Here is a 24,331-nt window from a genome sequence, read left to right on the forward strand (position 1 = left end):
TTTGCTTTTTTAACTGTTTTTTTTTAATTTGAACATTATATATATGTACAAAACCATCTATGATGTCTACTGTTTTTTTCCTTTTTTTTTTTTTTATACAATTTTATGTTATTTACCAAACAGGACAGCAAAATAACATAAAGAATACCAATACTGTACAAAAAGAAAACTGATAACTGATTAAACTGTTGGAAAGTTGGTATTTTACAGTGTTAGAGATCACTAATCTGCAAACCAGCATTTTGAAGTATGTGTCCAGTCTGGTGTATGCTGGGCTAAGTCCATCTGCAAACTGAAAATAGATCTGCAATACAGGTCATGAAAAATTGTTCAAAACAGATGTTGTATAGCTATACCTTTAAAGCTGTGGCTTCTCTATAGTAATGGGCTTTCTTAACCAAGGAGAGGAGCTGTCTTAACTTCAGCACTATAAAGTATTTCCAAAATAGTACAAGTACATACAGTATTAGAGAACCTGATTTTCCTTTCTTTTCCAATATTTGCAACACTCTTTCAAAACTTAACAACTTCAAGATGCAAAGAACTAACCTGGAGTTTGTTTCATATATTAGATTTATTGTTTGCTTTTACTAAAAAAAACCCAAACCAAACAAAACAAAAAAACCCCTTAAAAAGCAAAATTAACAGGACAATAAAATATAAATCTCCAAACTTGATCATTCCCAATATATTCTATTAGTGGTTAATGAATCACATTAATCCCATCTGTCCTATGCTGAAATACAGTATACATTAGAGCAAATCAGTTACTGTTTAGGAGTTGAGTTTGTTTTGGGTTTGTTTGTGATTTTTGTGTTTGGGTTTTTTTTTTCAGAAACAGGATTTTGTCACAAGTATATTAACATGAATCTATATATTCCATTGTTTCATGGACCAAAGTACCCCCCCATCTGTTAATTCCTTTAGAATGTGAAGAAACAATGACATTTCTTTAAATGTGCATTCTACCCCAACTATTCAAGCTGGGATCCCTAAATTTGGACATTTACATCCATATGTATGTTATTCCTGGTAGCCAAAATATTTACATATTGATTTAAGAGGTGTTTATCAGCTGTAGCTCTCCATTGTAGTTGATAGGATGTGAATGTTTCATATTTCACTGGCTTAGACCTTAATTTTCCAAGTACTGCATTTGTCCTACAAAATGGCAACAATACTGTATGACAGACTCTAAAGTTTGTGTGATCTTCATAGAGAAGAATGAAGGTGAATGTGAATGCTCCTTTGAATGTCATTGGGTTACACATGGCCCTGACCCCACTCAACAAGGCAGCATTAACAGTACTGCTAAGCAGAACACTATATTTCTAGATCAATAGAAATACTGCTACCTATTTTTATTAGGAAGAACATATGTTCCTACAACTCAATTTGGACATCAGAAATTAAAGTTTGGTTTCTAAAATAAATGTTTCAAAAAGCTGAAATGGAGGTAGAAAATGTGCCTGGTTTCCTGATGTCTTCACTGAAGAAAACACATCTCTTTATTGCATAGACTGCTCAATATCCCTAATGCCTTAAAGCAGTTCTCCTTGCATAGACAGAATTTATCATGAACTATATGCAAACTATTTCTAATGCTGAAAGCTATATACAGCTGTAGAAGAAAATACTCTCTGAGTTGATTTTTTAATTTGTGTTTCGAGGAAGCAAGCTTTTTATCAGGTAATACAATAAGATACTGCAATTTCAGGTGTACTAACAAGATTTTTGTGTAAAATATTTTACAAGATGACCTAAATTCATTTGTGGAGGAAATACTTTGGATTTCAGTGTGATTATCCTGAGATGAATTTGGCCCAAAGACTCTAAGGACTGCACCTCCCCTTCTTCTTCTTGAGGGGTGAAAACAGAACAGAAGAATGTTTCCGGAAAGAAAAATGTGTAAACATAATTCTTCCCCTATAAGTAGTTGGGGAGGGGAAAAAAAATCACTGATAACCTCTTACAGTTCATGTTTTTAACATAGCAAAGATGGGATACTCAGATAATGAAAATGATTTAAAGTTTCCCTGGAGTGATGTGTTTGCTCCTCTTAAAGAGCAAAACAGTTTTAAAATAAATATTGCCTTTCTCAGTATTTGATGTGTCATACATGACACAGGTACAATGCAAGGTACCTAGAGAAGCTTATGACACTAGGAATATTATGACACATCTTCTGTGTTGTATTTCCAATTAGCTCATGGTTTTCCCCCATACTCTACAGCAACAGCTATAAAGAGATATAGGAGCCCTTTCAAAATGTTCTTTACGATAATTTTAGCTGTTTCCATTAATAGAGTGCTCTTAAGGAAATGTCTACTCTCTCCATAAGCACACACAACTGCCATTGGATTTTGCAGGAGTTACATAAGTGTATGAAGAGAAAAAAAAACCTTTAAAAAGGAGCAGTTTACAAAGATGACAGCTGCTGTTATGCATCCATTCAAACAAAACACAGCAAAATAAAGCACTGTTAGTGGCATTTCTATAGTACAGTACTGTGTTTATTGTCAAATGAAAGTATAGGGTTAACTGAGAGATGTATTTTTCTGCCTTCATACCCCTGCCACATTACACAGGTAAATTTCTATTTTTCTTGGTAAGTAAATAATAGAGCTAAATACACATACTGTTGGAAAATGACTGAGCTGTTGTGGCTTTTTTTGTTTTAAGTATCTGCTTGAATTATACACATTTTTACTGGAAAAAGTGCATCTTATATTCAAAAATTATAGTTAATACAAAGAAAAATTGAAAAGACACATTTACTTTAACGGGTCTTCTTGAGTATAAATTCACCTTATTTTTGTGTATCAGTCAGATGCAATGTTTCTCTTAACCGCCTTTTAAAATGAAGAATCATTCTGAGATAGAAGTAAACCCACTTTTAAAATGTAGTTTTTACTTGAGAATTAAGTGACTCAGAATGTGGTTTTACTCAATAAATTTTAAATACAAGCAGCATTACATTGTTCAACAAAACATGTTCATGACACAGCAATCACAAAGACCTTGGAATCACACTACTGTGGTGTCGCAGGCCAAACCATCCAGTCAGGCATATATACACTAGTGTCAATGCTTTAAATTAAAAAAGAAAGTCATTGCCTAGTCCAATCACCATCCCTTCCCTCACTCACTCTGCAAGTCACTTGCTTAAGACTGTTGTTCCTAGCAAAGGGTGGGGAGAGGGGCAGAGAGTACTTATTTTTTAAACTTCGGTTACATGTGCTTTCAAACCGTGAGTAGAGACTGTGAACAGCACAGCAGCAGACTGCTCTTGCACTGTTCACCATGTCCTTGCCACGGCTCGCTTCCCCCACTCCCCTCCCCAGGCCAGCTCTGCCTTCACAAGGAACTGGACTTTTTGGTTCGCTTGATCATGCTGGGGTGAAATTCGGTGTGGCGCCGGGCATGCTTTGTCAGGTGGTCGCTCCGCATGAACCGCTTCTCGCAGAGGGGGCACGGAAACTGTTTTTCACCTGTGTGGGTTCGGTAGTGCCGGGTGAGCTCATCGGAGCGGGAGAACTTTTTAAGGCAACCAGGCCACGTGCAGGGGAACGGTCGCTCACCTGCAGGGACGAAAGGATGACAAGAAATTTAGGGGAGGGATATAAACACCAGCACATACAAACTTTGCTGCAGCAGGACAGCTGAGAATCTGGGGAATATGCTGCTGAGGGGAAAAGCTGCCTTTATTTCTTGCCATGGTGTCAGCGTCTGCAGAGCTGTTGATCACTTCGTCAGATTTCAGTCTCACCTCTAGCAGAAGCCAAACCCCCTCCAACCGCATGAAACTCTCACTCTAGTGCAGAACCTTACATGACTCTGAATTCTGTCATAACAACAGATGAGCTCTGCCTATTCCTGTACATTTTTATGTGCTCACTACAGAGGTTTGAGAAAAGACCACCACTATTATTCCTCTAACACTTCCATTCTGCTGAATAAAATAATCGGTAACCATTACAAAAGCAGCAAAAAAAATCTCACCTAGGACAAGTAATTCCACTCTGGGAAGAATTGAGTGGGGAGGGGATTGGGAGAGCTGTGCAGCCCCAGGGCTACAAATATGTACAGCAAAAAATGCTGTGGCTGTAGAGAGAAGGTCTATGCTCCCCCTCTTTTCCTTTCTCCCAGAAATCCAAGCTGCTCCACAACATAAAGGACTCCCCTCAATCTCTTAGATGGCTGATTTGAAGGCAAGAAAATTATCTCATTATTTACAGCTCTAGCAATACAAATATTTGCTAAGATGGCAAAGAACAAACCCAAACACCTTAACCTAAAATACGCTGCACCTTTGTTTTAAAAACAAGGATATTAGAAGTGAACAGTACTCACTATAATTTCCCTAACACGTCAAATCCCTGCAGTTAACCTCTGCAAGGTTGCATGGGCCTTGTATACAGTCACAGACCCAATTCTTCCTGATCTGCAAAGCTGACTGTGGTGGATTGACCTTGGCTGGCTGCCAGACTCCCACCCAGTCACTCTCTCACTCTCCCTCCTCAACAGGACAGGGGGAGAAAATAAGATGGACAAGCTCATGGGTTGAGATAAAGGTAGTTTAATGGGAAAAGCAAAGGCAAAAAGGCAGATGCCTCCCATCAGCAGGCAGATGTCCAGCCACTTCCTGGAAAGCAGGGCCTCAGTATGTGTAGCAGTTGCTTTGGAAGACAAATGCCTTAACCATGAATGCCCCCCCCCCCTTCCTTTCCCTCAGGTTTTATTGCTGAGCATGACATTACAAAGTATGGAATACTCCTTTGGTCAGTTTAGGTCAGCTGTCCTAGCTATGTCCCCTCCCAACCTCTTACCCACCCCCAGCATACTGGCCTTTGGAGGGTGGTTTGGAGAGAAAGCCTTGATGCTGTGCGAGCACTGCTCAGCAGTAGCCAAAACACTGGTGTGTTATCAACATGGTTTTACCCACAAATGCAAAGCACAGCACTATATGGGCTGCTATGAGGGCAGTTAACTCCATCCCAGCCAGACTCAGTACAATCTCCATCACTTATTCCATACCATTTGCATTATGCTCAGGTCAGTACACTGACTCAGTTATATGACACAGAAGGAAATGAAAACTTTTAAGTTTGCATGAAAGCTTTCAGTCACAGCCATCACATGCCAGTACACTTTGATGCCTTAATTCCCTTTCTTAAGAGTCTCCTGAAGGGAATATAAATAACAGCTATGTGACAGCTATTTATAGTCAACCATGAAATATAAAAACTATCCCAGAAGTGTTTCCAACTTGGAAGACTTGGAAAGAAATTCAAGAACTCCAGTATACTGTGAAGGCTGACACAACACACAAGCTCATTTTACATTTACAGATCACAAAAAAAAGGAGTAATTTACAAGCAAGTGTGCCTTGGAATAACTCCTCAGACACAGCAGCAGGGATGAAACACCAGGCTAAAGACTTGAGGAATTAATAGCCCAGAAGCCAGGATGAGAACCAGTAATGGAAAACATTGCAAAGCTTTAGAGAGAAGAATGGGGACAGAGGAGTAGGGGGAAAATGATTGATGGCATCCAGAAAATGTGATGTCAAGGTGTCACGGAAATTTGGGAATAAAAGAAAACTCCTTAACACCAATTTAGCATTAAGAAGCAGGCATTTCCTTTTATTGCAGTGCTGGGTATCAGGAGGATAGTTCCTCTAATCAGGCACACCTAAGGCTGGTTCTCTTGTCATATTTATACACAAATGTTACAAAGATTACAAAGTGGTACACTCCCCATTACAATAATTGGTTCATATTTCTTTGCCTAGTATGCAAACTAGAACGCATGCTCAGTTCCTTTCTCCGCCTCTATCTTTTGAGTAGGTGGTACAATTATGGGTCGGTGGTCGTGGGGACCCTGGCCCAAATTACCTTTCCCCTAGTTTCTCAATACTTCAGTGTTGGTAATTGCTCACTATATGCCTCAGGAAGATAAGGATGCTCCTGGAGGCAATTAGTGTCCTCCCTTTCTGAAAAGTATGTACATAAGGGCCTTGAAGTGTCTTGTAGCTCCTCCTTTTTATCATGATGTGTGGCAGGTGTTCATTCTAAGAATCATTAGCCTTCTACCTAAAGTAACAATGAATAGTTTCTTATCACATATAATACAAGTAGGCCTTCTTTACAGGCCTATCTTTTTGGCTACAAAGGAGGATGATGGACTAAATAACCTGAGATTTAGCCACACAATGGGCCCTTAAAACCCTAGTGAAACTCTCATAAGTAATGTAGTAATTTTAATGGCTTCTAATTATATGGTATTCCTTGACAGGCAGATTACTCTGTCCCAGAATGACCAGCATTTGGTAGTTTTAGCTAGATGAGTAAGAGTTTGCACATTAAGGTAGCCTCTTAGGCCAGCCACAGCATAGCCTGCTTCCTGTGCAATTTCTTTCCTCATCTCACAGCAAGACTGGGTCTTGATCAAGGAAGGAAGCAGAAATAGCAAAATGGCAATTTAGCCTGGCACATTAACCCAGAGCAGGGTGGAAACATCACTGCAAGCCATTCTGATTTTTTATAGATTTATTGGCTTCCTGCTGTATGTTTTTAAACATGGTTGAAAGCCTTTTGGAATTAGCACTGCCTGTATAGAAGAAATTAAAACTGTATGTTTGCTCATATACACATGAAGGGCATGATCACAGCTACAACCCAGGGTAACACAGGGAAGGTACACACAACCATATAGAGCATTTGTGTGATAGCACCACACTAACTGATCCCTTCTGGCTTTGCTCTGCTTGATGTCTGTACATGACATTTGAGTCAAGCATTTCACTTGTACTGCTCTTTTACTATCTCGTGGTTTCTGTGTATATGGCTCTATATCAGGTACCTACGCTCCAGAGCAGTGGAAAAAGTTCAGGCATTCTTCCCCAGAAGCAACATTTCTTATAATCTACCTGAGGACAGCTCTTCAGCCTGCAGAAATGCCTAAATCTATTAGAGAGAGATCAGGTATCTAGGCTGGATAACGAGGTGCTACTGACTTCTGTGCTCTGCTCAGACATTCCCTTCTGTTCTGGTTTCAGCTGAGAGGGTTAATTTTCTTCATAGTAGCTAGCATGGGGATATGTTTTGGATTTGTGCTGGAAACAGCATTGATAATATAGAGATGTTTTTGTTATATGGACCTGTTGTTGTTGAGTAGTGCTTGCACAGAGTCAAGGCCTTTTCTGCTTCTCACACTGCCCTGCCAGCGGGATGGCTGGGGGTGCACAAGAAGTTGGGAGGGGACACAGACAGGACAGGTGACCCAAACTGATCAAAGGGATATTCCATACCATATGACATCATCCTCAGTTTATAACAAGCTTGGGGGAAGAGGGGGGGAGGGGGGCAGCAGCATTCGGAGCGATGGTGCTTGTCTTCCCAAGTAACCGTTATGCATGATGGAGCCCTGCTTCCCTGGAGATGGCTGAACACCATGGGAAGTGGTGAATGAATTCCTTGCTTTGCTTTGCTTGTGCGCATGGCTTTTGCTTTACCTATTAAACTGTCTTTATCTCAACCCACAAGTTTTCTCACTTTAATTTTTCCAATTCTCTCCCCCGTCCCGATGAGGGGGAGTGAGTGAGCAGCTGCATGGTGCTCAGCTGCCAGCTGGGGTAAAACCACAACACCCTCCCTCACATGTTTTTCCCCTTAGTACTGCTAAGGCTTGAAATGAGCAGAATAAACCCTTAAAATGAAGTGGTATTATGTACTATTTATTTCCTTTGTTGTCACTATGCTACTTATGTCTTAAAACATGCCTTAGCTTGGATTTCAACCAAGTGATGGAGGAATGGCTACTGATGTATCAACAATACCTTAAAACCATATGTGATAATCTGAACAAGAGATAAAACTTTATTCAAAAAACATATCCAAGGCAGCTTACAGAAGTAACAAATGAAACAAATTCATTTAAAGGTTATTGGAATAGGTGTCTGCAGAATTCCCATTCTTTATCCTGTTTGCCACCAGGGACGTAGCAATGGACATAACAGCACAAGCTAACATCAGTTCTCCATAGATGTTTGCTGAAGTCTAAAGAACTCGCACTTCTGCATCAGATCCCATATGGATATAAAGCCATTGTGGATCCTTTTGATCTCTGTTCTCTTGCTCCAGCTGATCTTTTCTCCCATTCCTTCTCACATGCTCTCCCTCAAATCAAGAGTTTTAATTTCTCTGCAAGTTTAAACTCTATCTAAGCTGCTTTTTATGAGCTGAAGCAGGTAACTTTCCATTTTTTTCTGACTGGGGGGGTGTCAATTATTTAGCTTTTTTTGGTCCTGCCCTGAGACATTCCAGGTTTTCTACACTGTGGTCTTGTGCAGGGTTGGGGGGGAAGAAAAGAAAAAAGAAAATAAAGTCTACATTAGTAGATTAATGAATACTACAGGTATTATACCCAATATCCTGATTCGACATTTGTCTTCTCACTACAAGATGCTGTTTTAGATGTGGATGACTGAGGTTAGGAGCTGCAATTCAATGGCTTTAACAAAGATGACAATTTAGACAACCAAGTCATAAGTTCTGGACTGCCTTATTTTTTCAGAGGGAAAATGAAAAAGTGGTGTTTGAAAAAGCTGAAGACAAAATTGATAATCACACACTTAGGCTATTAAAGGCTTATAAAAGGACATGCACTAGGACTGGAACAAACTGAGCTTCTGTGGTGCAAACTTAATTTTAAGTTCACTCCACAGAGTATTAAGTGAATTACTGGAATTGTTTGAACACTGACTTTACAGAAGACTTTCAGAAATTGCTGTTGGTATGGATGGAAATCTGGCCAAGATGAGCTGTTTGTTAGACTTGTTTTGTTTTTCTGGCTGACAGTAGTGAAGTTGGGCACAGCCATGAGTCCAGAGTCTGGGATCTATGTTGGCTAATGCAGAACAGTTTGTTATCAAATAATGCTAATGATACTGCTTCACACATTAACTAGGAAATCAGATGGACTGTAGTTGCAGCTGCATGAACAGACAGCTAATTAGACACCCTTGACTGATGTGTGTACAAAACAAGATACCATCAGGTACATGGTAGGACTGTGCTGACTAGGATGCATAATAGCAACTATATTCAGTATCAAAACTGATGATGCTTCTGTTTCACTTATGGGATGCAGTGTCTGTACTCTATTCAGACTCCTAATCAATGTCAGGTGATTACAGGATAGACTCCTAATCAATGTCAAGTGATTACAGGATAGGCAATGGATGGATAATTTGCATCAATAAGTTTATTCCACCATCACTCAGGACTTAACACTACAGGTTGATTAAGGTGTTAAAAATGCCACCTTCAGCAAATAGACTGCTCTGACATCTTCAAAACCCACCACTCAACAGCTGCTTATGTGTGCAGGTGTTTGAGTTTCTTTCAAAAAAACCCCAAAACCAACAAACCAAACAAACCCAAACCATCAAAAAACCCCTGTCGAACCCAGATGCAAAACCACCCACTAAAACCCAGCTCTACTGAGCTGTTGGGAGTCCTAGTTCATGCCTGAATCCCAGTGAGACTCAATCTTGCTGTTACCCCATCTGATACAGTGTCAGATGTAAGGAACATCCTTGTAGCTTCTCTACTGGATTATATCCCTCCCAGTATGCCTTAGAAAAGGCTTTATTTGGGGGCTTATGCTCCCTTATGTCTATCAGTCAGGGAAGCTACCTGGGAGATGAAAGACTTCACCTGAGAGTTAAATTCACATTTTTCATAGCTGAGAGGAATATCCTCAGCAATAGACTCTCGGATACTCTGGGGCAAGTCTCTACCTCTTCTCCTTTTCCATCTTTTCTCCATTTGACCTTCCTCCATTTTACAGTAATATTGAATATTACCTGAGTGATGGAGAGAGACCAACTCATAGCATGGTGCTTAGGGCACTTACCTGATATTGAGAAGTACTGGATTTAGGTTCCTGTTCCATCTAAATAATTAAATGCTTGTTAAAGAGGAACAGCTTCAACAGGGTAAGGAGCAGAAACTTTCTCCGATCAGAGGGGTCTCTTTCTGAACTCCCCAGAACAAGGACTTGAAAACTCATCTTTCAGCTACTGATGGCATTTTCTAATTACTGAGCTACTGGGTATAATAGTGTTATGGAACTTCTCCCCTCCCTCCTCTCTAGCACAAAGAAGAATGACTTGGCATAGGTACTTTGCTTCAGAAGAAGGTTAATGGTTAGGCATCCTGAACAAATATAGGACCATGTTTCTCTCCAGCCTGGAGTCAGGCGCTGAACTACCAACATGCTAACACAGACAGTTCTATGCACAGCTGGGGCTCCCTCTTTGAGGTGCTTGGCTCTCCTTATGCATTTGGGTTGCAAGGGAAGACCTTTCTTCAGATTCCCCTTGGTGACCTGGTTCTGCAGAGATCAATGTTGCAAGCATCTGTGGGGCTAGCTGAAAGTAACCACAGTCAACATGCCTGTAGGGCCTACCACAACCAGATGAACAACAGCTAAGCTCAGCTTGCTCAGAGCAAGCATTGTCCTCACTGCAGTGTACTCTTCTGTTCTCTGAAGATGTGTGTGAAGGAGGTTAAGTGGTGGTTATCTTATCAAGTTGCTCATGTACAGACAAGCTTAACACTTGTGGCCAGAAACACACATGGTTGCTGTACTTAATGCCTTCTGTCCATCTTTGATGAAACTGAGGTAGATTACTGGTCTCAATTTTATGTGTATTCAGAAAGATAATATAATTTTGATTATTTTAATATTAATTCATTAGTCAATATTTCAACACTCTTCCTTCAATGTTAAGGTATTTATAGAGTGTTCTCAGGCTATTCACAGTCACCATAGCTTACATCTAGATGATAAACTTCATTACCACAAATAAACATTTGAAGTGTGCTTTACCATCACTACCCCAAAGTTTGGCCTTTTAGTCTTAACTTGGCTTCTGCCTGCTCTTCTGGCTGCAGGTTTGGGAGCTCTGTGAGGCAATGAACAGCATGGTACAGAACAGCACTGCAATTAATGAAGGGGAATGATCATTCCCACATGGATCCTAACACCTAGGAGTTCAAGAGACACAAACTTAAAAAAAAAAGCACAGGTGATGTCTACCACATGGTCTTCAATATCATAACACAACAGCATGCAGGAACTCAGTAGAGCTGCATTTTCAATACATCCATCTGGCAACAGGAGTCACATCCTTATGGGCAATGCCTGCTCACTGCTTCTTTCCTACATGTGTACTTCCTTACATGGACTGAATTAATATAACCCATGCAAGCTTTTCTAGGGTGTTTTCCCCACTGTGAAACATACACTCACTTTATTTTTTGAAACAGAAATAAACCACAACTGAGTCAGGCCACACTGGACTTAATCTTTATGATTTTTGCCTACCTTGCTCAGCTAGCAAGGTTTCCAGTCAATAGGATCATATTTCTCCAATACCTGGAAATATGCCTATTAGAACCCTAGGAATTTGCATGTTTTTATAAATCCTTGAGAACAGGGGTTGCAGACAAAGGTCTGGGTTTAGCAAAAATATCCTGCTGGCTCCACTTTCTGCTCTTCAATCTTATTGTAAAGGAACCGTCAATGTGTCATTGCATTGCATATATTTCAGATTATGCTTACACACAACACTCAAGCTCAAGCAGAGGACTACCAGCATATCTGTATGTGTACAGTCTGTCAATCTAGTGATAATCTAGAATATAAATAACAAAGCAGTACAGTCATACAATCATTTAGGTTGGAAAAGAGCCTTAAGATCATAGAGTACAACCGTTAACCTAACACTGCCAAGTCCACCACTAAACCATGTCCCTAGGCATCACATCTACACGTGTTTTAAATATCTCCAGGGATAGTGACTCAAACACTTCCCTGGGCAGCCTGTTCCAGTGCTTGATAACCCTTTTGGTGAAAAAATTTTTCCTAATACCCAATCTAAGCCTCCCCTGGCGCAACTTTAGGCCGTTTCCTCTTGTCCTATCACTTGTTACTTGGGAAAAAGAGACAGACACCCACCTTACTACAACCTCCTTTCAGGTAGTTATAGACAGTGATAAGGTGTCCTGGTTTCAGCTGAGAGGATTAATTTTCTTCATAGTAGCTAGCATGGGGCTATGTTTTGGATTTGTGCTGGAAACAGCGTTGATAATGTAGAGATGTTTTTGTTCTATGGACCTATTGTTGAGCAGTGCTTACACTGAGCCAAGGCCTTTTCTGCTTCTCGCACTGCCCTGCCAGGGGGATGGCTGGGGGTGCGCAAGAAGTTGGGAGGGGACACAGACAGGACAGGTGACCCAAACTGATCAAAGGGATATTCCATACCATATGACATCATCCTCAGTTTATAACAAGCTTGGGGGAAGAGGGGGGGAGGGGAGGGGGGCAGCAGCATTCGGAGTGATGGTGCTTGTCTTCCCAAGTAACCGTTATGTGTGACAGAGCCCTGCTTTCCTGGAGATGGCTGAACACCTGCCTGCTCATGGGAAGTGGTGAATGAATTCCTTGCTTTGCTTTGCTTGTGCGCATGGCTTTTGCTTTCCCTATTAAACTGTCTTTGTCTCAACCCACGAGTTTTCTCACTTTAACTTTTCCAATTCTCTCCTCCATCCCGATGAGGGGGAGTGAGTGAGCGGCTGCGTGGTGCTCAGCTGCCGGCTGGGGTAAAACCACAACGTAAGGTCTCCCCTGAGCCTCCTTTTCTCCAGGCTAAACAATCAAACTAAACTGATATGGCACCTGGATCAATGCTACGATATCTATTTTGCAGCACTAATCAGCTGCTGCGTGTGTCTTTCCCTTCTACCAGAAATGCTCCTCAGATTCATCTTGTAGAATGGCCATCTATGGATCCATGCTTCTGCCCACAACCTACTACTGACTATCAATTGCAGCGAAATATCAGAAGAGTTTAAGGGTGTATCAACTGCCTAATGTTACAAAGTCTGTATTGTTTGGATCTGATTTACAAGATGGCAGTTGGCTATAAAACCTAGTTAAAGGGAAAACTTTTCATACAATAGGATTTTTTGTGCATCTAACTTTAAGAGTACCTGATGTAGACATGAACTTCCCACCAAATTGTAGCACTAAATTTTGGGAAGTATCTGCAATTTACACACACCACACACACCCCCCTGCAGGTGAGTTCGCTTCTAAAGGTCCTGTAAGAGGCATCTCGCAAACTAACATCATGGTACCTTCTCTATCCCTCTTTTCTAACCAGGAGGATCTGCTATGAGCTGCCATATGCCCCTTTACCGGCTTGCATTCACACCATCATAGCAAGTGTACATTCTTTAATTTAGTTTCTCCTGCCATTCTTTTCCTTTCTTTTGGTATCTTGTCCTTTGCTCAATGCTCCCTGCTCAGGCCTTCTGGGTGAAATTGCTTACTCTCATATGTCTGTCTTTATTTTCCCTGGAGATCTTCTTCTCTGCACATCCTCCTCTGTTAAGTTCCCCCTCCCCTCATTTTTGAGGCTAACGGTAAACCTACATATTGCTGGCCATTATGTCCTGATTTTGGCAGGGATAGAGTTAATTTTCTTCTTAGCAGAAGAAAGTAGAAGAAGATAGTGCTGTGGTTTGGATTTAGGATGAGAATAATGTTGATAACACACTGATGTTTTTAGTTGTTGCCAAGCAGTCAAGGACTTTTCAGCCTCTCGTACTGGCCTGCCAACAAGAAGGAGGGGGACGCCCAAGAAGCTGGGAGGGGACACAGCCAGGACAGCTGACCCAAACTGACCAAAAGGATATTCTATACCATATGACAACATGCTCCATCCATATATAGCTGGGGAGTGGGCTGGGAGGCAGAGCAACTCAGGCTTTTGCAGAGCATCAACTTTGGGTGGTGAGAAATTGTGCTGTTCATCACTTGGTTTTGTTTATCATTATTATCTTCCTTTTCTGTCCTATTAAACTGCCTTTATCTCAACCCATGAGTTTTACTTCCCCCCTCCAATGTTTGATTCTCTCCCCCATCCCACTGGGGGGGAGCGAGCAAACAGCTGTGTGGTTGTTTTAGCTGCCAGCTGAGTTAAACCACACCACCATATCAAACATCTAAAACTACCTATTTAATGAAGTCTGCATTTTCAAGCTAATCCTCTGCATATCTGCTCTTACTTCCAGGGCTCTGGTCTTGTGCACATCTTGCCTATGTCTGGGCCTTTTTCTATGCTCAGAAAGCCCTCAGGGGAAGTCTACAAGACTTGCCCATGCCACCTCAATACTCAAGACTATTGTGCAGAAAGACCACTCTTGTAATCCATCCTGCTACTACCAAACTTGATCAGAGTTTACCTGTCCTATTCTTATAATACTACCTTAGTATTATGAGACTAAGGTAAGGTCACTTCATATTTCATATCCTCCACCTGCCCTCCAGACAAACAGCTTTTGGCTTGTGAGCTTTGGGATAACACCATCTTTTATCTTCTACTCAAAGTGCCATGTACCTCGGATGCTATCGGAAATAGTTCACACAATCTTACCCATAATAGTGTTCCTGTCCAAGACATCAGAATTTAAATAATAAATTCCAAGTTACTTTTGGATAGTAGTGATAAGACAGGGAGTAGTTTAGTTTCATATTTGATCAGCTAACAGAAAATGAGACATGAAAGAGCAAACACAGTTAGAAGACCAAAGACTTGATGTTCAGAGGTTAAAGGTCTGTATCTTACTAGTAATTCTCTAAACCTGTTGGTTCAAAGGTATATGTATTTCAAAGACCAAAACTATCTTTATAATAACTGTTTGCTTGAGCCTTTGAGTTTCCAGAAGACTGTGGTGGGTTGACCCCAGCCAAACAGCTACCCTACCCCTCTAATTCCCCTCTCCTGTGGGATGGGGAGAAAATAGAAGGAAGGCAAGACGACCTACGGATCAAGATAATGTCACTTTAATAGGGAAAGCAAAAGCTGTGTGCTCAAGCAAAGCAAAATAAGAAATTCATTCACTACTTCCCATCAGCAGGCAGATGTTTAGCCATTTCCTGAAAAGCAGGGCCTCAGCACATGCAATGGTTGCTTGGGAAGACAAATGCATTAGGAGCATCATTTTGTATTTCAGTTGGTTACTAATAACTGTTTACATTAGAAAACTCTCAAAGTTTATTTACTGCTGCATTTTTTTAATCACACAGAACTACAGTGAAGGTACATTAGTGTGTCCAAGTTAAGCGTTTAATACTTATGTTATGTGCTACTCACAAGTGAGTGGCCTTTGTAAGCCTCACACCACTCCAGAAGATACTTAGAACTATATTGCATACAGCAAGCAGTGTGGGTTGTACAGTATATTAATTTTCATGTTAACACCCAAAATGCTATCCCAATTGATGTCTGTTTTGGTCCCCATATGTGTTGGGTTTGCATGGCAAGGTTTTGGTAGCAGGGGGGCTACAGGGGTGGCTTCTGTGAGAAGCTGCTAGAAGCTTCCCCTGTGTCTGATAGAGCCAATGCCAGCCGGCTCCAAGATGGACCTGCCACTGGCCAAGGCCAAGCCAATCAGCGCCTCTGTGATAACATATCTAAGAAGGAAAAAAAAAACCAGTTAGAGAGCGCTTTTGCAGCCAGAGAGAGGAGTGAGAAGATTTAAGAAACTCTGCAGACACCAAGGTCAGTGCAGAAGGAGGGGGAGGAGGCGCTCCAGGCACCAGAGCAGAGATCCCCCTGCAGCCTGTGGTGAAGACCATGGTGAAGCAGGCTGTCCCCCTGCAGCCCATGGAGGAAGGATGAGGGGGTGTAGAGATTCCACCTGCAGCCCGTGGAGGACCCCACACCGGAGCAGGTGGAGGCACCTGAAGGAGGCTGTGGCCTCATGGGAAGCCCATGCTGGAGCAAGCTCCTGGCAGGACCTGTGGACCCGTGGAGAGAGGAGCCCACATCAGAGCAGATTTGCTGGCAGGACTTGTGACCCCATGGGGGACCCACGCTGGAGCAGTTTGCTCCTGAAGGTCTGCACCCTGTGGGAGAGACCCACGCTGGAGCAGTTTGTGAAGGACTGTAGCCCGTGGGAGAGACTCACGTTGGAGAAGTTCATGAAGGACTGTCTCCTGTGAGAGGGACTCCATGTTGGAGCAGGGGAAGAATGAGAGGAGTCCTCCCCCTGAGGATGAAGAAGCAGCAGAAACACCGCGTGATGAACTGACCGTAACCCCCATTCCCCATCCCCCTGCCCCGCTGAGGGGGGGCAGAGGTTGAAGCTGGGAGTGAAGTTGAGCCTGGGAAGATGGGAGGGGTGGGGGGAGGTGTTTTAAGATTTGGTTTTATTTCTCATTCCTCTACTGTGTTTTGCTTAGTAATAAATTAGATGAATTTCCTCTCTAAGTTCAGTCTGTTTTGCTCGTGATGATAATTAGTGAATGATCTCTCCCTGTCCTTATCTTGACCCATAAGCTTTTCGTTATACTTTTTTTCCCCTGTCTAGAGAAGGAGGGGGAGTGATGGAGCAGCTCTGGTAGGCACCTGGCCCCCAGCCAGGGTCAACCCACCACACCATATCAGGGTGGGTATCTGAGCACTAAGTGGAAGTGATACTAATATATTTCCTTTGTCACTTGTGAGCCAAAGTTTTGCAAGGCATCAGTTACCTTCAGCCTCCAAAAGAGGATTTGAGCTGAAATCTCTGAGTTGATAACACAGTAATCCCTAGAGTAGGTATTGAGGTTATTTAAGGGTCATCACTGATCATCTTCTTTCCTTGCTCATGGAGACAGTCTTAACTCCACCTAAACACAGAGTCCACCACTGAACCACATCCAGTAATCCTCCTTTTCCTGACCTCTTGAGATAAGCACATAACAGATCTCCTAGTAGGGCATAGGTAGATAACCAACTCCAGGTCTCTTCCTTTGCAATACAAATATAACTAGATGAACAGGCAAGTTGGAACAATAGAAGTTTAGCCAGTGTTCAGATTTGAGCATGCCCTACTCAGACTGCACTAAATACTAAACCAATAACTTGCAACATGTTCCCTCAGTGATAAATTCATTTTTTACTTCACCACTTACTGTCACTGCCAATATACAAAATCCAGAAGTCATTTACGAAAACAGATATGAAGCATGTGGCAGTGTGTTTCCTTTGATCTATGCCTTTCCTTCCTCATACACAGACCTTTAATCTAGAGAAATTTAAAAAAAAGTCTGCAATTACTATGCTCTTAATTGTTAGGCAGAACCAGAGGAAATAAGAGTTCCTGCAGCAGATTTTTTTTTTTAAATGGCTGTTTCCATTTTGCCACACCCTCTAAACCACTTGGAAGAGTGCATGGCTATATAAAGGACACAGCCTTATAAATGAAGCCCTTGTGAAAAATGCCATCTCAGCTGAGATAGGTTATGATAACAGGAACAGCTGAGCAGAGAAGAAGCCAATCCCATATGGACAATGGCTAAATCCTCCAAGTTGAATGAGCCACATCTAGGGAGTACAAGTTAACCTACTGGTATAATTTGCAAAGTAACCTAAGTCCCTGAAGAAAATCTCTTCCATGGGGAGTCTGTGGGGCTGACAGGTTTTTAAGTTGCATACTTTTGGAATTTTCCCATTAAGTTCATTTGGTCCTTCACCTGCTTGAGGAGGTCTGCCAACAAAAGCCAAAAGGTGTAATTTATCACCATGCAAGGGAGATGTGGCCTCCTCTTTACAAGGGGCTATGCCAAGATTTAACAGTTCACATAGCCCAGAAGTGAGACAGAGTATGGTGCCAACATACAATACAACCATCCTACACTTCAGTACTCAAGCTGTTACTAGGATCCTGAAACATCCAGTTTCCCTGGCATGAAGTAAAGCTTAAAGATACTAAGGAGTATCAAAACAGACTGCAAAACTGATGAATTAAACCTGGCTTCAAAGAGGTAAAAACAGTAGTTGAGCATTACCAAATACACATCCTTTCAAAGAACAGAAGATGACTTTTTTTTTTAACCCAAAGCCACTGATTTATTTTTAGGAAGTGGGACAAAAATCTTTACTACTGCAGGTGAGCAAAATGCTATTAACATCTCTGAAACTTGCTCATTTATATGAGCAGAAAGTCTGCCTCTGTGTTCTTTCAGAGCTTAATACTCTGAAAAGTAGTAAGGATTTCCTTACATTCAAAACATGCTCAGCATCTTCATATAAAGCTGCTCTGCCACAGCCAATACTATAGTAAACATCTGTATTGGGTTTACATGGCAAGGTTGGGGTTTTGGGGGGGGCTGCAGGGGTGGCCTATATGAGACAAGATCAGGGGCTAACCCTGTGCCAGACAGGGGCTGTTTCAGCCAGCTCCAAAATGGACCCACCACTAGCCGAATCTGAGCTAGTCAGCAGCGTTGGTAGTGCCTCTGTGATAACATATTTAAGAAAGGGTAAAAAAAATGCTGTGCAGCAGCTGTGAGAGAGAGAAGTGAGAAAATATGAGAGACACACAACTCTGCAGACACCAAGGTCAGTGAAGGAAGGGGAGGAGGTGCTCCAGGCACCTGAGCAGAGATTCCCCTGCAGCCTGTGGAGAAGACCATAGTGAAGCAGGTTGTCCCTCCTGCAACCCATGGAGAGGGCCATGCTGGAGCAGGTGGATATGCCCTGAAGGAAGCTGCATCCTGTGGAGAGCCCACACTGGAGCAGGCTCCTGGAAGGAACTATGGCCTGTGGTGAGGAGCCCATGCTGGGGAGGTCTGTTCCTGATGGACTCTATCCCACAGAAAGGACCCATGCTGGAACAGTTTTTGAAGGACTGTATCCTGTGGGAGAGACCCCATGCTAGAGCAGGGGAAGAGTGTAAGGAGGAAGGAGCAGCAGAGATGAAGTGTTACAAACTGATTGCAACCCCTATTCCCCATCCCCCCTGTGCTGCTTGGGGTGGGGAAGAGGTAGAGAAATCAGGAATGAAGGAGTGAAGGTGAACCTAGGAAGTGGGTAGTAGTATTTGAGGTTGGGTTTTATTTATTTATTTTAAAAGTTTTGGGTTTTGTTTCCTCGCTGTTCTACTCTATTTTTAATTGGCAATAAATTAAATTAATCTTCCCCAAGTAGAGTCTGGTTTGCCATGACTGTAATTGGTAAGCAATCTCCTTGTCCTTATCTTGATCCATGAGCTTTTCCACCTTATTTTCTTATTTTTCCTGTCCTGTTGAGGGGACTGAGAAAGCAGCTAGGTGGGGATCTGGCAGCCAGCCAAGGTTAACCTACCACAGCATCTATAATGAAGGTGACTGTCACATAACTAAGAAACTTATGTGCTGTAGCGCTAGATCAGAAAATCTGATTCAAGAAGTTCATAGATAAAAGCAATACAGCAATCTTGGAATATCAGTCACCAACAGCTTCTCTTCAAGCTGATCTGTTTACCAAAAGTGTATTCTACTTTCCCAACATTGCTACCTTTCTAAAAAAACTAAGATTTTCCACAAGACTTGCTCTTCTGCTCCCTGACTTTTTCTTCCTTGGGCTTTCTTCCATTAATTGCCGACCCTTTCACACCAGGACTGTTGAAGGAGCTGAGTTAAGCTCTCCCTTGAGGATTCAGGAAGCCCAAAGGGGTGCGGGAGGATGAGCCACATCCCACTGCCCAAGCCCTGCCCAAGACAGCCGGCCCCACTCACCCCCCACGGTGACAGGCGGCCTGCTCACCAGCCGCTGGCCCAGCCAGACACCACACCCGACCAAGCCGTGCTATTTTAGACAACTCCGAGGGCTCTCGGCCCGATTTATGGTGCCACCGATAGAGCTCACACGGGACCCACCTCCACAGGTTCCCCACCCAAAGCGTGGAAGAGGAAATAAGTGATATTGCAGCAAACGATCCCCCCAGGGTTCACCCGAGGACAAGCAGCTCCCTCAAGCCCCGCCCCCCCCCCCCCCCGCGCGCACCCGCGGCTTGCCTGTGTGCACTCGGTAGTGGGCTTTCAAGTGGGAAGACTTCCCGTAGACCTTGCCGCAGCCGTTGTAGGGGCACTTATGCCGCTTCTCACCCGCCAACTTCCCCTTGGGGGGCACGGCGTCGCACAGGTGAGGGGGCTGCCCCAGCGCCAAGTTGCGTGCCAGGCTCAACCCCAGCTCTGGCGCTGTGGTCGTGTCACTGTCAGAGCCAACATCCTCGTCTGGGCTCTCCACGTTGCCGCTGCAGACGGAGGGGACAGGCAGGGGCCGGTACTTGTTCAGCTCCAGGAGGCTCTTGGCGATGGTCACCAAGGTGCAGTAGTCCTTCCAAGTGTCACAAGGGTCACACAGCTCCTTTCTCACCTGCTCCTCGCCCGGCACTTTCAACTGTGCCGCTTCGGGTATGGCAGAGCGGTTGGAGATGGACACCAGGCACTGGGCAGCTACAAAGTCCATGTAGGCAATGGCTGACATGGTATGGGAGCAGCCCAGCCACTGCCATGCACAGTCCCACTCCCACTGCCAGCTGCGCTCCGCCAAGTCCCCGGGCAGCACAGGGCACCTCAATACACTCCCTTGGGGCCTGCCACGCTGTCACACCAGGTGCTGCAAGCCATGGTCCGCCAACCGCTGGGGGGGTCAGTCCAGTATTGGGCAGCGTGCTGCTGGGACGAGTCTTAGAGATACAGCTGCCGGAGCTGACCTCAAGTAGTTCACTGGGGGATATTTAATAAAAGAAAACGCGAGGGGAAAAAAAAAAAATCAAGCTGCCCCCAGGGCTCGCCTTTCACACACACCCACCCTCCCAAGACAATATTCAGCAGATAGAGGGCAATGCTGAGGGACAGCGGCGAACGCCAAAACGCGACCGCTAGTAGAAACTGCTGGCTGCCCTGCGCACTCCTGCTCAGGGACAGCCGCGCCGAATCCCTTTACGTTAGATTCGGAGGAGGAGCCGCCGGAGCAGCCAGAGCCACCGCCCATCGGCCAACAAACAGCTCAAGTCAACCCTGTTTACCTTGCCTCTTTCACTCAGATGAGCCTTCTTACATGGAGGGTGTGTCCACCATGCGACAGACCCACCAATCCCTGTGCTCTTTCCCCAGACCGCGTGCTACTCTGGGTGCCTTGGCGCGCCCGTTTAAAAGGGCGATGATGGGAGAGAAGCGGGATCTACGTCTCCCTCGCTGCAGCCTCCCCGACGATTCGCACCACCGACCCCGCGCCCTCCTACGTGAGGGGTGCGCGGTCCTGCCGGCAAGTCTGCGGGGGGCCGCCGGAGCGGTCGGCGCCGCTGGTGCCGCGCGGCATCGAAAGGGTTAAGTATCTCGCTTGAAGTCCTACAGTCCCAGCAACCAGCCGGCTAATGAAAAGTGAGTCGGCTGATGTCACTGCCAAGGGCTCGGCTAATCAGAGCGAGGTTTGGAAGGGTGTGCAACGCTTGTAAATCCAGCGGGCCGGCCACGGCCCTGAGGGCTAAGCGGCTCGCTCAAGTGCTCCAAAACTTCCAGCCGACTCTTCTGTAAAACTAGCAGGCCTTCTCTCCACCCAATACAAGAAAGCACAAGTTTAGGGCAATGTAAAATTACTTAATGAGTAACTTTTGTATGCATTCATATGTGTGTTTTTAATCAACTTCCCGACTTTCCATCTGGAGGAATCTTGTTGAGTCTCATTCTTCCCTGCCAGGAAAAAAAGCAGCTATACCACAGGCAGCTCTGTATCTCCTTGAGGAAACAAGGTCAGCGCAAGTTTTTTTTTTTGAATGAACCTGCTGCTGCACACACATTCCCTCACAGAGAGCTGCAAGAGATTGCTCAGGTCGCTGTGCAGTGGATATGAAGTAAAACAGGTCCATGGTGCATGGGCCATTCCCTGGCACCCTTTGGCATACCTAAACCTTATGTAAAGGATCAAAAGTCACACTTATATCATCACTGAAAGAGAGGAGGAGGGCTCCAGTCTGTTGCCAGTATAGTAGGGTTGGGCAGAGTGGACTACTTCCTCTGTTAACAGAGGAGGTAAAAAAATTAAAAAACCTCAGTAGTCTCCACAAGTCTGTTGTGGGGAAAGTTTCTTCCTGAACAAATGGTTGGTAACTGGTTCAACCCAAAGTGCATGGGAAAAACTACAAATTGGATATCTGAGGAATATTTTAATGTACTTTTGCATCCTACCTTGCATCCCTCTTCCAGTCCTATTGTAGCAAAAAAGATAGGCCTGTAAAGAAGGCCTACTTATATGTGATAAGAAACTATTCATTATTACTTTAGGTAGAAGGCTAACGATTCTTAGAATGAGCACCTGCTACACATCATGATAAAAAGGAGGAGCTACAAGACACTTCAAGGTCCTTATGTACATACTTTTCAGAAAGGGAGGACACTAATCGCCTCCAGGAGCATCCTTATCTTCCTGAGGCATATAGCAAACAATTACCAACACTGAAGTATTGAGAAACTAGGGGAAAGGTAACTTGGGCCAGGGTCCCCACGACCACCAACCCATAAGCCCCCTACCCAAATTGTACCACCTACTCAAAAGATAGAGGCGGAGAAAGGAACTGAGCATGCGTTCTAGTTTGCATACTAGGCAAAGAAATATGAACCAATTATTGTAATGGGGAGTGTACCACTTTGTAATCTTTGTAACATTTGTGTATAAATATGACAAGAGAACCAGCCTTAGGTGTGCCTGATTAGAGGAACTATCCTCCTGACACCCAGCGCTGCAATAAAAGGAAATGCCTGCTTCTTAATGCTAAATTGGTGTTAAGGAGTTTTCTTTTATTCCTGAATTTCGGTGACACTATGCTTCACAGGAATAAAAGAAGCTTCCCTCCCACCAATGCCATTTCACATATCTCCCTTTCAAAGCCCCCAAGCCCAAGAAGTCAAGTTTTGCAACAGTGCAGGAAAAAAAAGGTACTTCCTGGGCCCTGCAAACAATCAGGGAGAAAAAAAAAAACAGTGTGTAGGACTTTAGGACTTTAATATAGATTCAGTGTAAGAAACAGGAATCCAGTTTCCTTTCAAAGCCCCTTAAAGAAATTCAAACACTTGGTAACATGACTTATTTCAGAGAAGTGCAAGAAAGCCAGTGGCAAAATAGTATGCCTTTAGGTATATGCTTATTTGTAATACCTGTTTTGCATCATCCATTGAAATATGAGCTGAGAGCACTCCATGACACTGAGAACTCAGCAGTCATTGTCCAGTCTCAATCTGTCTAGTCATGCATTCATCTTCATCTTGTTTTTTTGTAGCTGTCAAAATGCTTGAGTGTCTTGAGGGGATCTGAACAACTCGTCAGATAACAAAACAAATCAAGGGTTGTTTATTGGGATTTTCAGGACTCAGTCATTAAACTAGTCTTTTCTGTCTGTGAGACTCTACATGCTGTTAAAGTTATCACCTGCTTTTGCTACTGTGTGGTGAGCAGCCAAACTCCCACTAAGCTGCTCTCTCCCTCCTCTTCCTCAACAGCACAGGGGGAGAAAATAGAATGAAAAAACTTGTGGGTCAAGACAAAGACTGGAAGATTGCTTATAAGATACCATCACAGGCAAACCAGACTTGATTGGGGAAAATTAATTTAATTTATTGCCAACTAAAATAGATTTGGATAGTGAAAAACAAAGACAAAAAATTTAAAACACAACCTTCCCCCCATCCTCCATTTCCCAGGCTCAACTTCATTCCCAACTCCTCTATCCACCCCATGGTGCGGGGAGAATGGGAGGTGGGGGATTATGGTCAGTACATAACAGTTCCTCTCTGCTGCTCCTTCCTCCTCACACTTTTCCCCTTCTCCAGTGTGGGTCCTTTCCATGGGCTGCAGTCCAGCCAGGAAAAATCTGCTCCAGCGTGGGTTCTCCATGGGCCACAATTCCTTCAGGAAATATCCAAATGCTCTACCATGGTCTCTTCCACAGGCTGCAGGGGAATACCTGCTCCAGTGCCATGGAGTACCTCATCCCCCTCCTTCTTCTCCGACCTTGGTGTTCACGCTGCTGTTTCTCACTCTCCCCCCACTCCTCTTCCTCTGCCTGTGTGGTGTTTTTTGCCCTTTCTTAAATATGTTTTCACAGAGGCACCACCAACTTTTCTGATTGGCTCCTCTCTGGCCTGCAGTGGGTCTATTGTGGACTCAGCTGTGTCCAGCACAGGGCAACTCCTGACTTCTTCTCACAGAGGCCACCCTTGCAGCCCCTCCCCCCCCAACCTTGCCACATACACCCAGTACAATACTGTTGCTCAGTAGCATTATTCAGTTCACTTTTTATCCTTCTGAGAAAACAAAATGTATGTTGCCATGCTACCTGTCCACCTGTCTTTCTGTTTATTTGGCTCATAATACCTCTGAGCCCATTAGCCAGTTTCAAGTGAATTTCATATTGAAGATATGAACTTCCTTCAAATTTAGTGAAAA

At 43.6% G+C, this 24,331-nt stretch overlaps 1 protein-coding gene across 1 annotated transcript; it reads right to left on the reverse strand.

Moving 5' to 3' along the window:
• Positions 1 to 797: 797 nt before the first annotated feature.
• Positions 798 to 20,936, reverse strand: LOC142599213 (Krueppel-like factor 9). Its single transcript, XM_075739146.1, has 2 exons — positions 19,903 to 20,936; positions 798 to 3,581 (listed from the first exon to the last, which is right to left on the reverse strand). The coding sequence occupies exons 1-2, from the start codon at positions 20,372 to 20,374 to the stop codon at positions 3,358 to 3,360; spliced, it is 696 nt and encodes a 231-aa protein (XP_075595261.1). The 5' UTR covers positions 20,375 to 20,936; the 3' UTR covers positions 798 to 3,357.
• Between the last annotated feature and the right edge of the window lie 3,395 nt (positions 20,937 to 24,331).

This window comes from Balearica regulorum, chromosome W (assembly GCF_011004875.1).
Source record: "Balearica regulorum gibbericeps isolate bBalReg1 chromosome W, bBalReg1.pri, whole genome shotgun sequence".
Classification (NCBI taxonomy): Eukaryota; Metazoa; Chordata; class Aves; order Gruiformes; family Gruidae; genus Balearica; species Balearica regulorum.